Source organism: Phocoena sinus, chromosome 3 (genome assembly GCF_008692025.1).
Source record: "Phocoena sinus isolate mPhoSin1 chromosome 3, mPhoSin1.pri, whole genome shotgun sequence".
In the NCBI taxonomy this organism is placed as follows: Eukaryota; Metazoa; Chordata; class Mammalia; order Artiodactyla; family Phocoenidae; genus Phocoena; species Phocoena sinus.
Window position 1 is genome coordinate 45,970,550 of NC_045765.1, and position 14,080 is coordinate 45,984,629.

Consider the following 14,080-nt stretch of genomic DNA (forward strand, 5'->3'; position numbering starts at 1 on the left):
ATTCACAAGGCTCTTTCCTGCCTCTGCCCCACTGTCCTCCAGAATCTTTGCTTCATTGGCTCCTTTCATCTCGTGGGGCCCAGCTCCTTGAAGATGCCCCTCCTAGACGACCATATAAATACATCAGCCCCACACAGTCAAAACACGACTGTTTCAGACATTTTAGTCATGACGTGATTAACTTCATAGTGCACCTCCCAATCTGTAATTACAATGTTTATTGATTTGTTTATGAGTCTGTTGTCTCTCTCTCCCTTCTGGTCCAACCATGGGAAGTGGGGACCTTGTCTGTCTCGTTCACTCTTGCCATCCAGCACCTAGAACAGGGCACGTCACAACTGCTGAATGGTCACACATGGTTTCCAGGAAGACGCTCCACATGGTTTTAAGTACCTGCTTCGAGACAGCTGCATGCGTACCTCTGGGGTATGCATACCTCATGTGTTCCCTTCCCCGAAGCACCATGCTGGGGGGGAGGTGGACAATCCAGTGAGAGTCTGTCGGTCTGTTCGTGCTTCTGTCTTACTTTCCCTTCCCTCCTTTCTAAGTGATATGGAGGAGATGAGTCCAGCTCCTCGCCGCAGCTTCCTGATGAATTTTCCCTACGGGGTGCTTTGCAGTGGGTCCACCAGGCACAGCCTGGCCTGTGAACTAACTCTGGGAGAAGATTAAGGAGCTGGATCAGGAGGAAGGGACAGTCTCTCTTGGTCCCTTAGCCCCGATCGCACCGGGGGACCCTGTGTACAGATGAGTAAACTGAGGCTCAGGGAAGCTGGGGAGCAACTGACGGTCACACCGAAGTGGAAGCAAGGCCGGCTCTGCTCCCCCATCACCGCCTGTCCCCCGGGCCCTGTCAAGCCTCTGACGCTGAGCCCTACGTGCCCACCAACTGCACGCCTCCCAGCCAGTCCCTTGGCTGCATTTTGCACGGTGACACCTTTGATGTCCTTTGGTGACCCCTGTGCTTTTTTAAATGAGAGAAATATAACTACCTCCTTCAGGCCACAGATGACCTCAAAGGGCTTCAGGTCTACGAAGCCCTAGCACTTCCTGATGCCCCTGCTCATCCCCATTCACTCTGGGCTCTGGGGCCCCATTTCACTTACAATGGCCTTTTCCCGCCGCTTCCTGGTGTGCCGGACACTTGGCGTTCTGTCTGAACACGACCCTCTGCTCTCACATCTGTCAGTGAACAAGCAAAGCAGAGGCACTCACTCTCGGCAGGAACCACAGGGGGACGGGGGAAGGACTTGCTCAGGAGGCAAGGGGTGCTTCCTCCGCTTCTTTCGGACTCGTTCGTGAGGGCAGAACTATGAGAAGGCCCTCCTGAGGGAGCCTGGCTTTCCCCCTCAGCGGTGACCGCCCAGGGTCGCCTGTGGGTCTGAACACGTGACTGACACATACCTTCTGCCAGCTTCTGGGACGAGATCACTGAGAACCACCACTTTGCTAATCATAACCCTTGTGAACCTTTCTATGCCAACGGGGGTGGAAAGGCCCTCTCGCTTCATTATGGTATTTGACCTGAAGAAAAAAAACCATCCTCTGAGGTCTCATGTTTCCCCACTTTCCAGATGAAAACCCTGAGGCTCAGGTTCAGTATGAAATTCGCGCAAAGCTAAAAAGTAAGGAAGCCAGAGCTAGTGGGAGGTCTGCTGATTCTAGACCCACACTGCTCTCCCTCCAGTGGTTGGAGCCTGGCCAAGCAGCAGCCCCAGCAGCCATCACAGCCTCCGGGCCCTGGGGGTCAGGGGACCAGTCAGCCCAGATGCACAGCCTGAGAGGCTCCTGGATGCCGCACGCCTGCGCCCTCCTGACTGTCTGCACACTGCCTTCTCCTCCTGAGCACCAGGCTGCTAGAGTGGAAGCAGCAAGGCGTGTGGGGCACGGGTGAGTCCCAACTCTGCCACACGCTGTCTGCGTCCTTGGGTATAAAGCAGAGGATGAGAGCAGGGGCTCCGGAGTCAGAGAGCGTTCCAATGCTGACTCTACCACCTCCCTGCTGGTGACCTTGGGCTGGCTACTTAAGCCACCTCAGCTCCAGTTCTTCACCTGTAAACTAGGGAGAATCAATTGTATTTGCCTCCTAGGCCATTTGGGAGGATCAGATCAGAACATGCCCGTAAATGCTTAGCCCAGGAACAGCTCAATACTTGCTGGCTATATTTTTCTATTGAACATTTTTGAGCCTCAGCTTCCTCATCTATAAAATGGGGATAAGAGGCAGACGCACCCTCCAAGTGCATCTGTGAAGCTCACATAGGGTAAAAGAAAGGGATGTGACTTGCAAACTTTAAAGCACTACACAATAATAGTATCATCATCCATTTGCAATGGAATCGGCAGCCTCCCCCCACGAAGAACTGAGAGTGACTGGAAGGTGCTGTAGGGCTTGTTAAACCAGCTCCAAGTGCTTCCTGTTGACTGTTGTTTGGTAGCAGAAGCACAGGTAAAGAAATGCCGGTCTGGAGAAGACTGATGACTAGTTTTTCAGGTTTACCAGCCACCAAGCTCTGCCAGGCAGCTGAGCAGGAACCAAGTTAACCAATTAACTTTCTCCAGTGGCAGAGAAAGCCAGCCCTGAACTTGGCCCAAAAGGGAGAAGAGGAAAAGGAGAATCCATGGGGGTTTCTAGAGAGGCCCCCAACTCTTTGCAGACAAGCCCATGGGTACAGGCCCTGAACAGCTCAGGAGGGGAAGGAGGCCGAGAAACTCCAGCTCCTGCCTTGGGGGATGCGCTTCAACAGGACAAGAACCGTAGCCGCTTCTAAGCAGAGGAAACCGCCTAATGAGAACACAGGTGGGCTAGCTCACAGCGACCACTGGAGAAGGGAGAACGGAGCTGGAAGGAGGGCTCAGAGAGATCTGACGGAAGATGGCTCTGACTGATCGTCCTGGCTTATTACGTAGAAGGGCTTTTAGAGAAATTGCTCAAAATAAGCTCATTTCGAGTGACAGATAGTTCAGGGCTTCAGCACGTTAGTGTCTGGGGAGTCCACAAATCCCCTAAAATTGAATGCTCAGTTAGACGTCTATGCTCATTTTAATGGGGAAAGGAAGCTTTGCTTTTAATCAGATTTTCAGTTAAGAGCTACTGGCATAGATAAGGAAATATAAAGCAGAATTTTCCTAAGAAAAGGTATCTTTCTATTACCTGAATTCTGCTTCTCAGAGCATGGCACTCTGGCAACGTCATCACTCCCTGGGAACTTGTTACAAATGCAAATTCTCCACCTCCACCCCCAGACCTACAAAACCAGACATTCAGGAGGTGGGGCCCTGCCATCTGAGTGGTAACAAGGCCTCCTGGTGACTCTGCACTGCTCCGGACCCAAGAGCACCATCTGGTGGTCACTCAGGTGCATCTCGGGCAGAGGGTTTGGGACCTGCACCCACCCTCCTCAGGCCTCCCTCAGTAAGAGCCAGGTCCTGCTGTGAGCAGGGAGAGAAGCAATCTATCTCCACCAAAATATGCCAAACTTCCATTCTTTCTGCCCAGCCCCCCACGGAATTCTGGACCAGCTCCTTCTACAGTCCGGTTCAGTGAGCAAAGATGGTACGAGCAAACAGGCTCATGACACATCATCCCTGTGCGAAGGTAAAAGAGCTCCCACGGGGGCGGCTGACTGCCGGAAGACACTGTACAACTCAGCAGCACGGAGAAATGGGAATAAACCTTATCACTGCTTTAAATCCCGGTATTTTTTTTTTTGAACATAGATTAGAATTATGCTGATCTTTCTTTCACATGTAAACATCACATAGGTATTACACTGTGTGGGTATATTGACCCTTGAACAACATGGATGTGAGCTCTGTGGATCCCCTTACACTGGGATTTTTTTCAACAGTAAATACGACAGTACTACACTGTCGGCAGTTGTCGAATCTGCAGATACGAAGGAACCTCGGATAAGGAGGGCCGGCTATAAATTACACGGGATTTTTGACTGTAGGGAGGATTGGTGCCCCTAACCCTCGCCTTGTTCAAGGGTTAACTGTATATGTTTACACAAAAACCTAACCATTTTACAAATATAAAAACAGAAACAGGGGCTTCCCTGGTGGCACAGTGGTTGAGAGTCCGCCTGCCGATGCAGGGGACACGGGTTCGTGCCCCGGTCCAGGAAGATCCCACATGCCGCAGAGCGGCTAGGTCCGTGAGCCATGGCCGCTGAGCCTTCGCGTCCACAGCCTGTGCTCCGCAACAGGAGAGGCCACAACAGTGAGAGGCCCGCGTACCGCAAAAAAAAAAAAAAAAAAAACAGAAACAGATGAATGAGGGGCAAGTTCATTTGGATATCAGGCCACAATAGGCCAGAAAGTGAGTTTTCTTCCTCCCCCGAGGCCAGGAGATTTGGGCCACTCCTGACTGCCACACAGCAGGCTTTGCCTGGATACAGGACTTGCCCACAACTCCCCAAGGAGTCCACCTCCAGGGCCTCCGACCAGGACACTGACCACACAGGGAGACGCAGCCCCAGTTTCAGGGCTCCTCTCTCCCCTGACACCCTGAAACTGGGGGGTCCTCAGGGGTCCACCACCCAATCTGAGGCCACCCGTCTATCCATACCTGAAGGTCCGTCGCGTGGCTGGTGACCGGGAGCGGCAGGACGAGGAGCCAGAGCTGGAGCGGCTGCGGGAACAGAGCTGCCGGCTGACCTTGCCTGGTGGGCTCTGGTATGGGCAGTGGTCAGAGCGAGGGGGACTGACCCCTGAGTCCTCTTCATCATCCTCCTCCTCGTCGTCCTCCTCTAGGAGGAAGTTGCTCTCGCCACTGCTGCTGCTGCTGTCCTCAAAGACGGTGTCGTATTCGGGGCTCTTGCAGGAGGCCAGGTCTTCATCCTCCAAGGCTGTCTCCAGGAGGCCAAAGTGCTTGGTGAGGCTGGCGCGGATCTCGTGGTCTCTCAGCAGCGTACTGTCCTTGGTGGGGGCACCGACATCACAGCTCCCGTCTTCCTCCCTGCCAGAGGCCTGTGCCTCAGCCCGCAGGGCCCCTTGCTGGGGCCAGTCCTCAAGGTGGACCCCAGATGGCTCCCAGGACCTCAACACCTTCCTCTGCAGGGCGCCATCTGGCTTGAGCACCTGGCAGTAGTCGTGGTCTCCAAAGGAATAGGAGAAGGGGCGCTTCTGACCAGCCTGGGAGGCTGGCTGGGCTGCGGCATGCCGCAGGTGGGACAGGAGCTCGCTCCGCTCTGGGTGCTTCTTTGGCAGCTTGCGGGCAGCCTCTGCGGCGGCCCCGAGCTGGGGAACCTCCGGGGTGGGAGCTATGTCTTTGCCTGGGCTGTGCTTGATGTCTGGCTTGAAAGGGTCTTCCTCTGTGGGCTTGTACGGAGGCGTGGTGGGTGGAGTGAGTCCTATCCAAGCAAGAGGAAACACATGTGAGGCAGAGACAGATCACTTCTCCAAGGAACACTGAAACCCTAGTTTGGGATGGCAGGGAAGTAGCATATATGGCACCACTCCCCAGAGCCAATGGATGGCAGGCATCACTAATCGATTACCGCACTGCGGACTGAGCCTGGACGTAGCCTGGGACTCCTTCTCACACAGTCCATCAGTAATTTTTCAGAGCTGGCATGTGATGAAAGCCCTTTGCCATCCCTTCTGTAGTCTGGCAACGGTAGCCAAAGCCTCCAGATCATCCAAGATCTCTCTTCCTGCTCCATACCCAATCATTCCACGAGCCCTCCCACTGTTCGTTCCAAATGCCTCTTAAGTCTCCCAGGGTGCAGAGGGGGCAGGTACCATAGGTAACATCTCCCACCTGGATTTGACCACCACAGTGACCTCAGTGGTTCTGCAACTGACCTTGGACTCCATCGTCCCCCGGGCATCAGCCAGAGAGCTCTTCCTTTCTGGTGCTCCCGAAGCCCACAGGATCTAGACGAACCCCTTCGGCCTGGCATTCCTCTCAGCCTTTGGTGGTTGTGTTTGCCTGACCCCCCAGTTCTGCCACAGAGCAACACCGGGTGGCCAGTCTCCTCTGATGCACCTATACTGCCGCTCCTCTGTGCCTCTGCTCGTGCCAATTCTGTGGCCGGGGATACCCTTCCCTTTTTTTTTTTTTGTCTCTCCAGCTTCCATGCACCCTGCAAGCCTAGCTCAAATGCCTGCTGCTCTGGGTACTTTGTAAATCTTCTCAGGCCACATCCTGCCCCTCCCCACTCTTCCCCTTCCTCTGTGCTCCCAGAGCTCTTGCACGGTCTTTGGAACAAGCGCATATCAAACAGTACTTGTCATGGTGTGAGTCTGTCGCCCACATAAGACTGTGGGCTCCTTCAGGGGAAGACACGTGTCTCTTTTCATGTTAGATCATGTGCCGACTGTTGGCAGCTAAATAGCTGAACCTGGGCCCTGACTCTCCTTATAACGCCCTCAATGTGTAGCTCAAGACCCGGCGTAGCCTGTGCAGCGGTGGCAAGGAAGGCTTGATGGGGTACTCCCTAACTGCCCGAGGGGCTGCGTCCCCAAGGGCACCCCACCAGCTGAGCCCCTGGCTCACCTGCTGTGCCACAGAGCTCCACTGTCAAGGTCTGCTCGAAGCTCTTCTTGCCAAAAGGAGGGTCGCCAGTGGGGCTGGGGAGCACAGGAAGGAGAGAAGTCAGTCAGCAGCAGGCTCCACCTCCCCGAGCATGGCAGGAAGGCAAGGGGACATTGTGCCAGACCCTGGTTCTGCTGCCCACGAAAGCGATGCCTGGGGAGAATTTTCAGGGGAACTCTCTCCTGGTTGTTGGAGGAAATCAAAGCTGTACAGCTCTTTCAAGGAGACATGGGAGAGACTTGAGGGAGGTGGAGACAGGACAAGCATTGTCAGCCTCCTTATTTTATGATGGAACACCTGAGGCCCAGAGAGGAGAAGACACTTGCCCAAAGCCACACAGCACTGTCAACTTTTCCCCATGAAATTCTCCATCTTTCCCCTGGGCCTGCTTCTAAAAACAAACTCCCTTTCAAGGGAGCCCAGATCCTAAGAGTCCCATATGGCAATGAGGGCAGGGGTGTGGGGACAAGGACCAGGCTTAGGGGCCGATGAACCACCCTACACCCAACCAGATAAGGTCTCCTGGAGTCATAAACCAACAATTTCTAAAAATCTACCTTTGCGACAAGGCCAGCATGAGGCACCTGGGAGAGTCTGAAAAGAAGACAAAAAAGAAAAAAATAAGATTTTTCCCAACATGGCGTGGCTAGCAGATGTTTCCCTCTGAACTTCATCGGTACCAAGCACAGCTTCTTTCAGGCGTGTGACCCAAAAGCCTCTGCCACTTTTAGGGACTGTCGGGAACAACTCAAATCCACCTTCATTCCCCCAGACTCAGCAACATTAACAGCTGGCGGATCTACTGATTCTGCAGAGTTGATGGGAACCAGGGCGACCCCTTCTGGCCAATCAGTGTAGCATAATGGTGAAGCGTTCCAGCTTCCAAGGCTAGTAGTGGCTGTGGGCTCTGCCCCAGACAGATGCAGGAGTAACTCGCTGAACCGACCATTAGCTATCTCTGTGCCTTTGTTTCTGTGTCTTAAAATGGGAATTATAACAGCACCCACCACACGGGCTTCCTGTGAGGATCAATGGGGATAATCCGTGTCAAGTCTTAGACCAAGCCTGGCATAGCAAGTGCTTAACAGATAACTGCTGTATTATTATCCCCACTATTGTTATCATTTAAAATGCCACTTCACTGTGGAGCTGAATTTATAGACTCACACCCTCCATCACAATGCTACCCAGGGAGTCTTCTTTAGAGCACTTATCACAATTTGTCATCACTTTTCCTTTCTTGCCCACTTTTTGACTGCCTGTCTCCCCCACTGAAACCCAAGCCCCAAGAAGGCAGGCATCTTGCTGCTCGTTCATTAAGGACACCTGGCCCATGCATGATGAGAAACTCAGAGATGGGTAGGAGGTTCCTGAAGATCTGCCCAACGAGCCTACTGCACAGGAAGGGAAGCTGAGAGACAGAGAGGGAGAGGGATTTGCCCAACCCAGGGCTCCTGGCTCCCGGGCAGTGGGGTCTGCCACACCCTGGCCCTGCCCCCTCTCTCGGACCACCAACTCCGACTACCTCCAGAAGAGAGCTGCGGACAACTGGGGTCCTCGTCGGTGTCCCCACACCCGCTCTCACAGGGGCTCTCCAGAGCTGGGATCTGGGGTCCCCGTCGGAGCTGCTGGTCTTGGCCACTGTCCTCGTCTGCAGGGCTGCCCAGCTCCCCCTCCACGTGGTAGGCCTCAGGGGCCAGGCGCAGCGAGGGCAGAGCCCCTTGGGGCTCCGCGGGGACCATGGGCTCATCGGTGAACATCAGCCAGGGGCCCAGCTCCGGGTTCAGTCTCCTGGAACGCCGCACGGGGCACACAGAGCTCTCCTGCTTCCTCCCCAGCTTGGTTCCCGGCAGGCCCCGGCCCGGCCTTTTCCGGCCCCACTCCTCTTCCTCTTTTTCTTCTTCTTCCTCCTCCTCTTCCTCATCTTCCTCCTCAGGCTGCAGCCTGGCCAACCGGCTGATGTGCCCTTTCACCTCCAGCCGCAGCGGGCGCAGGCTAGGTCTGGGCCCCGAGCTCTGGGGTGAAGCCGCGACCCGCACCTCCTCCACGGGGGAGGGGTGGCCCGCAGAGGCCTGGCTGTCTTTGGGCCTGGGCCGGGCCCGGGGTGTGAGGGAGGCGTAGACAGGCGTGGCCAGGCGGTAGGGTTTGCTGACATCACAGAGGATATCTTGAGCCAGAAGTTCCCTCAGGATGGAGAACTCAGCCCAGGTGGCTTTGGAAGGGTGCTGGCACCGAGGCCGGGGTCTGACCTGCTTGGCGGGGCTGCTGCAGGGCTGGGGGTCTGGCTCTGGGGCCTGTGCGGGCAGCTTCCTCTGGGGAAGGCAGTAGGTGTGCATGTAGCGAATGAGCTGCACCATGGCCTGCATGTCCTCCTGGGACACCTGGGCGCCAGGGTCTGCCCTGCCCGGTGCTGGGGAGTCCCAGGGAGAGGCTGGAGCCGGCTGGGGACTCGGGCAGTCCTCACCCCCCTCCTCATCCTCCTTGGCAGGGACCCAGGGACTCAGGGGTGGTGGTGGCTGGAGGACCCTATCAGGGGAGCGAGCTTTAGCCCGGGGGCAGGACGGCACCGAGGTGAGGTGCTTATGCAGCTCTGTGCAACTCCGGGTCTGAGACTGCATCATGGGGGCCTTCCTGTCTTGGGCGCTGTCCATCTGGAGAGGAAAAGAGGCCAGAGTGAGGAAGGAGACCCACACTGTTTCTCCCCGCTGCCCACCCCTGCAGCCACTGGCGAGGCCCAGCGTGTCTCACCTGGATCGTCAGAATTGCCAGGTTTCACCACTTCATCCCCAGCTTCCAGCACAGAGCCTGGCACTTAGCAGCGCTCAGGGGATGAGGAATGAAGGAATGGCCAGCCTCCTAACAGGTCTCCTAGCTATGGATTTCACCTTTTCTAGATTTACTGCCAAAGCCCTGCTCTGACTACCCCACTCCCCTGCGCGGAGCCTTCAGAGAGAGTGCCAGGAAGTACATTAGTGGTTGCCTGGGGCTGGGCGTGGGAACAGGGATTAACTGTAAACAGGGACACTGGGGATCTTCCTGGGATGATGGAAACGTTCTAAAACTGGATTGTGGTCGTGGCTGCACGACTCTGTAAATTTACTAAAAATCACTGAATCATACTTTTAAAACAGGTGCCTTTTATGGTATATAAGTGGCACCTCCATAAAGCTGTTAAAAAAAGAAAAAGAAAAAGAACAATTCAGTATCTTCCCAGTACCCGTGGGGTAAAGGGGAGGCCCCCTGGCCAGGGGTGCTCTGCAATGTAGCCCCACCCGACCGCTGTCTCCAGCCTTATCTGCCCCCACTGGTCCACACAGGGCCTTTGCTCCCAGTGCAAATGTCTCTTTGCTGGGGCCGGACTGGCTGTCAAGGGTGTCTCACGCCCCTGGTGTGCCCCCTAGCACTCCAGAGGGCAGGCTGGCTCAGGAAGGAGCTTAGCTGCTGCCCTGTTGACAGAATGGAACATGAGGGATGGACCTCTGTTTTGGGAGGTCAGCCAGGACAAGTAGGGAGGGGGCACAGGGACAGGGTCCACCCACCAGGGGAGCCCAGGCAGGGGACAGACTCCTACAGAGCCACTGTCTGAGGAAGATGCCATCCTGATTCTGCCCCAAGGGTGGGACTGTCCGCAGCAGTCCCCTGCAGCAGTGTCTGGGGACAAGAGGGGAGGGCTGGGTGCAGGCTTTGAGTAACAGGAACGCTGGGAAATTACCTCTGAAACCTCTCCTTGGAAGTCTCAGAAGACAGAGCCCAAGGAGGAAAAGGGACTTGCTTCCCTCCTGGGTGCTCAAGATAGAGTTTTCAGCTCTCCGATGGCTCCCCACAAAGAGAAATGCAAACTCCTTATGGCCTCCATGGTGCCAGTGAGGACCTTATGTTTCCTTCCGTCAACTCATTAGCATAAGCTTCCTGAGGGCAGGCCATGTCCTCCTCGTCCCTGCTCTAACCCAACAACTAACACAGTGCCTGGAACACTGAGGTACAGTTGACTCTTGAACAATGTGGGGGTCGCGGGGGGTAGAACAGCCGCGTGCGTGGTGGGAAATTCACATATGACTTCTAGTCAGCCCTCAGCGGCCACGGTTCCTCTGCATCTGTGGATTCAACAACTGTGGATCCTGCAGTACTGTAGTATTTACTACTGGAAAAAAATCCACGTGGAAGTGGCCCCGTACAGTTCAAACCCACGTTGTTCAAGGGTCAAGTGCACATGAGCGAGCCCAAGGCTCTTTCTAGAAGCCCAGACTGGCCTAGGTCTCAAGCAGTGCCCAGCATATCAGCGACAAGGGTTGTGTGATGAGCAAAGAGGGAAGCTGGAAGTGGACTGAACTTGATGGCCTCTAACAAGAGCGGAAAGGTACACACCGCCCTCCCCAGAGACCCCCAGAGGCCTGGGTGGGTCTGGGGGCATGTGCAGAAATACCTTGACCCAAGGCCGCTGACTTCTAGACCTGAGGCCTGCCTGGCGCCAGGAGGTCCCTTCCTTCTGGCTGTCCGAGGTCGAGGCTGGGTAGGACGTGGTGAGAAGGAGTTTCTGCAGCTGTGGGAGGAACAGAGAGGAGAGGAGCCGGGGATGAGCTGCAGCCAGAGACAGGGGAAGTGCACCTCAGGGAGAAGCCTGGCCCGGAGCCAGCCCCTCAGGACCAACCACACCCTGACCCCAACATCACAGGGCCATGGTGGAACACAGGAAGGGCACTTAATGACCCAGAATATGTTCCCAATATATTAAGTACAGAAAGCAGGTGGTCTAACAATCCCAAACCCATACAGGCATCCCGATAAAATGTAAGTCCTTTTGAGAGTTAATAACCTAAGAGGAATATCTGTGATCTTGAGAAACCCAGACAGATGTTGGGTGATGTCTACCCATCTTACTGTTGAAATATGATGCACACACTTGATTGGGACATTCTGCATATACTCGTAGTACACATACACCACTTTCTGTGACCTTTCATGAGGTGGGATTCAATCATACAGGAATATATATATACACATCACTTCCAACCCAGCCAGCTGTTTTCACACAAGTGGAAGCTGCTTAAGCTTGTCTGGCTTTTCTAAATTTTCTATAAAAGTTGCTGAGCTTCTGTACCCGGAGGAAAAGTGCTCAGTGTATCCCAGCCAAGAAAGCAGGGAGCTGAGTACGCCTGGGGGTTTCACCAGGGATCCTACCACAGCCAAGCTTGAGAACAAGTCAAGAAACATGATGGGCTTTTGCTACAGCGTCAAGTGTTTCCTCAAGGGACATGACCCCCAGGAGGATTGCCAAAGGCCTGGGGACCAAAGTAAAGGTCACTCCCCACTCCCCTAGGAGCTGGATGAGCCACACCACCCTACCTCGACCCCAGACCAACACACACATCTGTGATTCTCTGGCATGGACAGGAAAAGATTCTTAGACCAGAGGCAAGGGGCCTAGTCCTGATTCAGTTCAATCCCAGCTCACTGTGAGACCCTGGGCGAGTCCTTTCCCTCTCCCAGCCTTGAGGAAGAGGGAAAGGACTAGGAGAAACCAGCCTTGGTTTCTCCAAGGTAGGGGGTATGTGTGTGGGGGGTGGTGGTGGGGGGTGGTGTCTGTGTGTGTGTGTCTGTGTCTGTGTGTGTATAAAACAGGGGCAGGTAGACTAAATGATTGGGTCTTTTTTGACTCAGGGGTCCCTCTAAGAATGAGAGAAGCTACTGACCTCAGAAAAACACACATATATGTAGAGGTCCACGGGTCCCCATTAGTCCAGAGGTAGACTCTCTGGGACCCATGTCTCCAGGTTAAGAACCGGGTGTCTGTATAAATTCTCAGGGCCTTTCTAGAACTCTGTTGGTATGCGGGGAGTCTCAATGGTGAATCTGTTTCCTGTGTGCCTAGCCCAGTGCCTGAAACAAAAGTGCCGTCTAAGGCATGAGAGGGAACAACCGGTGACCAGCAAGGGTCACTCTCTACCTCTTCCAGGGTGGTCCCTCTCCAGAGTCCTATACAGAATTCCTCTTGTTCCATGACCACCACCACCAGTTGTGCTGGGACTGTCACTCAGATGGCACTTTTTGAGACACTTCTTTGTACCAGGCACTGTTCTAAGTTCTTTATATGTATAAATCCGCTGTACTCCTCCCAACCGCCTTTGAGATAAGCACTATTATTAACCCCACCTTACAGACCAGGAAGCTGGGTCAGAGAGAGGCTGGGTGCCTAAGGGACACATAAGCATTCATTGGTGGGGCTGGGAATCAAACCCAGGAGGTCTGATTCTAGTCTGAAAGGAAGCACAGCACTTATCAGCAGGAGCCACAATGTGGGGCTGAACATATGCTTGTATCCGGCACACATAGGTGCTTACTAAATATTTCACACTGCTTTGGGGAACTTGCAGGCAGCGGGAAAGAGGGCAAGGGGTCCTGGACCAGGGCAAGGGGTCCAGGAGTCAGAGTACCTGAGCTCTGGTCCTTGCTGGCACACCAACTTGCTGTGTGACCCTGGGAGAGGCCCTCCCCTCGCTGGGCCTCAATTTCCCCAGAGTCGCACTTTACGGTCACCAAGGGCCTGTCCGGCTCTAACTCTTCACGACCAAAGACCCCTTCCACCTCCAACAGGCTCCGATTTTCCAGCTAAGTCTCGCCAGCCCCTAGGAGCTACAGTGTCAAGGTGAGGAGCCCAAGACAGATGAGCTGTTCTTCACAAGCCAGAACACCTGGCTTTCTGGCACCCTAAGCCCGAGTCAAGGGCAACTGCTTTCAGCAACTTCTGAGGTCCGGAACCCTTTGGAATCTGAAAAAGCTGAGACCTTCTCCCTAGAAACCTGCAATGCCATGTGTACGTTTCTACATTCCACGGACACTCAGGTAGCAGTTAACTTTTGCTGGTGGAAGTACGAACCGGTCCAACCTCTTTGGAGGGCCAACTGGAAGTATTTGTCTAAACTGAAAAACCACATATCCTACGACCAAGGAATTCCTTTTCTAGGAATGTATCCACTTACAAATGGCCAAGGCCAGTAACAGGACACAGACTGAAGCCATAGAACAATAAAGGAGTCGAAACAATGTACTATCTGCCAACGAGGGAACTGGTTTAAAGAGTATGGTACATCTTTATGAAGGAACACTATGTAGCCAACAAAAAGGATAAAACAGAGATACCTCTGCTCATTTGAAAGAGTTCCCAAGACACACAATTCACTTGAGAAAAGCAAGGTGCAGGGCAGTATATAATGGAGGCTTCCTTTTGTAGTTAAAAAGAAAAGTGGAAGAGGAAAGTCACACAACAGATCGGTAACCATGGTTACTTCTAAGGTAGGAAAAAACAATTATGAGATGGGTAAGGAGGTTTTGCTTTTAACTATCCATACTTCCTGCTTGCATTTTTACTGTGTAAGCATAATCTTTAGGAAAATGTTTACATTTAATTTCAAGGGTTTCACACACACTTAGCGTCAATCCATGAAATCCCAAAGGGCCTACAGTGTTGCAGGCGAAGCCCAGGGAGGCCTCCCATGGCCAGTCCAGGCTGCTGCCCTGAACCTTTGCCAGTGATGCACG

General features: G+C 54.0%; 1 protein-coding gene across 2 annotated transcripts in view; it reads right to left on the reverse strand.

The window, feature by feature from the left end:
- The window catches only part of PPARGC1B (PPARG coactivator 1 beta), a 114,631-nt gene that overhangs the window by 12,743 nt on the left and 87,808 nt on the right, over nt 1–14,080 (reverse strand). For both annotated transcript variants that reach the window (XM_032627126.1, XM_032627125.1), the window contains 6 exons: nt 10,968–11,084; nt 8,070–9,195; nt 7,102–7,138; nt 6,506–6,579; nt 4,574–5,357; nt 1,107–1,182 (listed from right to left, as the gene is read on the reverse strand). In XM_032627126.1, coding sequence (XP_032483017.1) covers nt 1,107–1,182; nt 4,574–5,357; nt 6,506–6,579; nt 7,102–7,138; nt 8,070–9,195; nt 10,968–11,084 — 2,214 coding nt within the window. The remainder of the gene's footprint in view (nt 1–1,106; nt 1,183–4,573; nt 5,358–6,505; nt 6,580–7,101; nt 7,139–8,069; nt 9,196–10,967; nt 11,085–14,080) is intronic.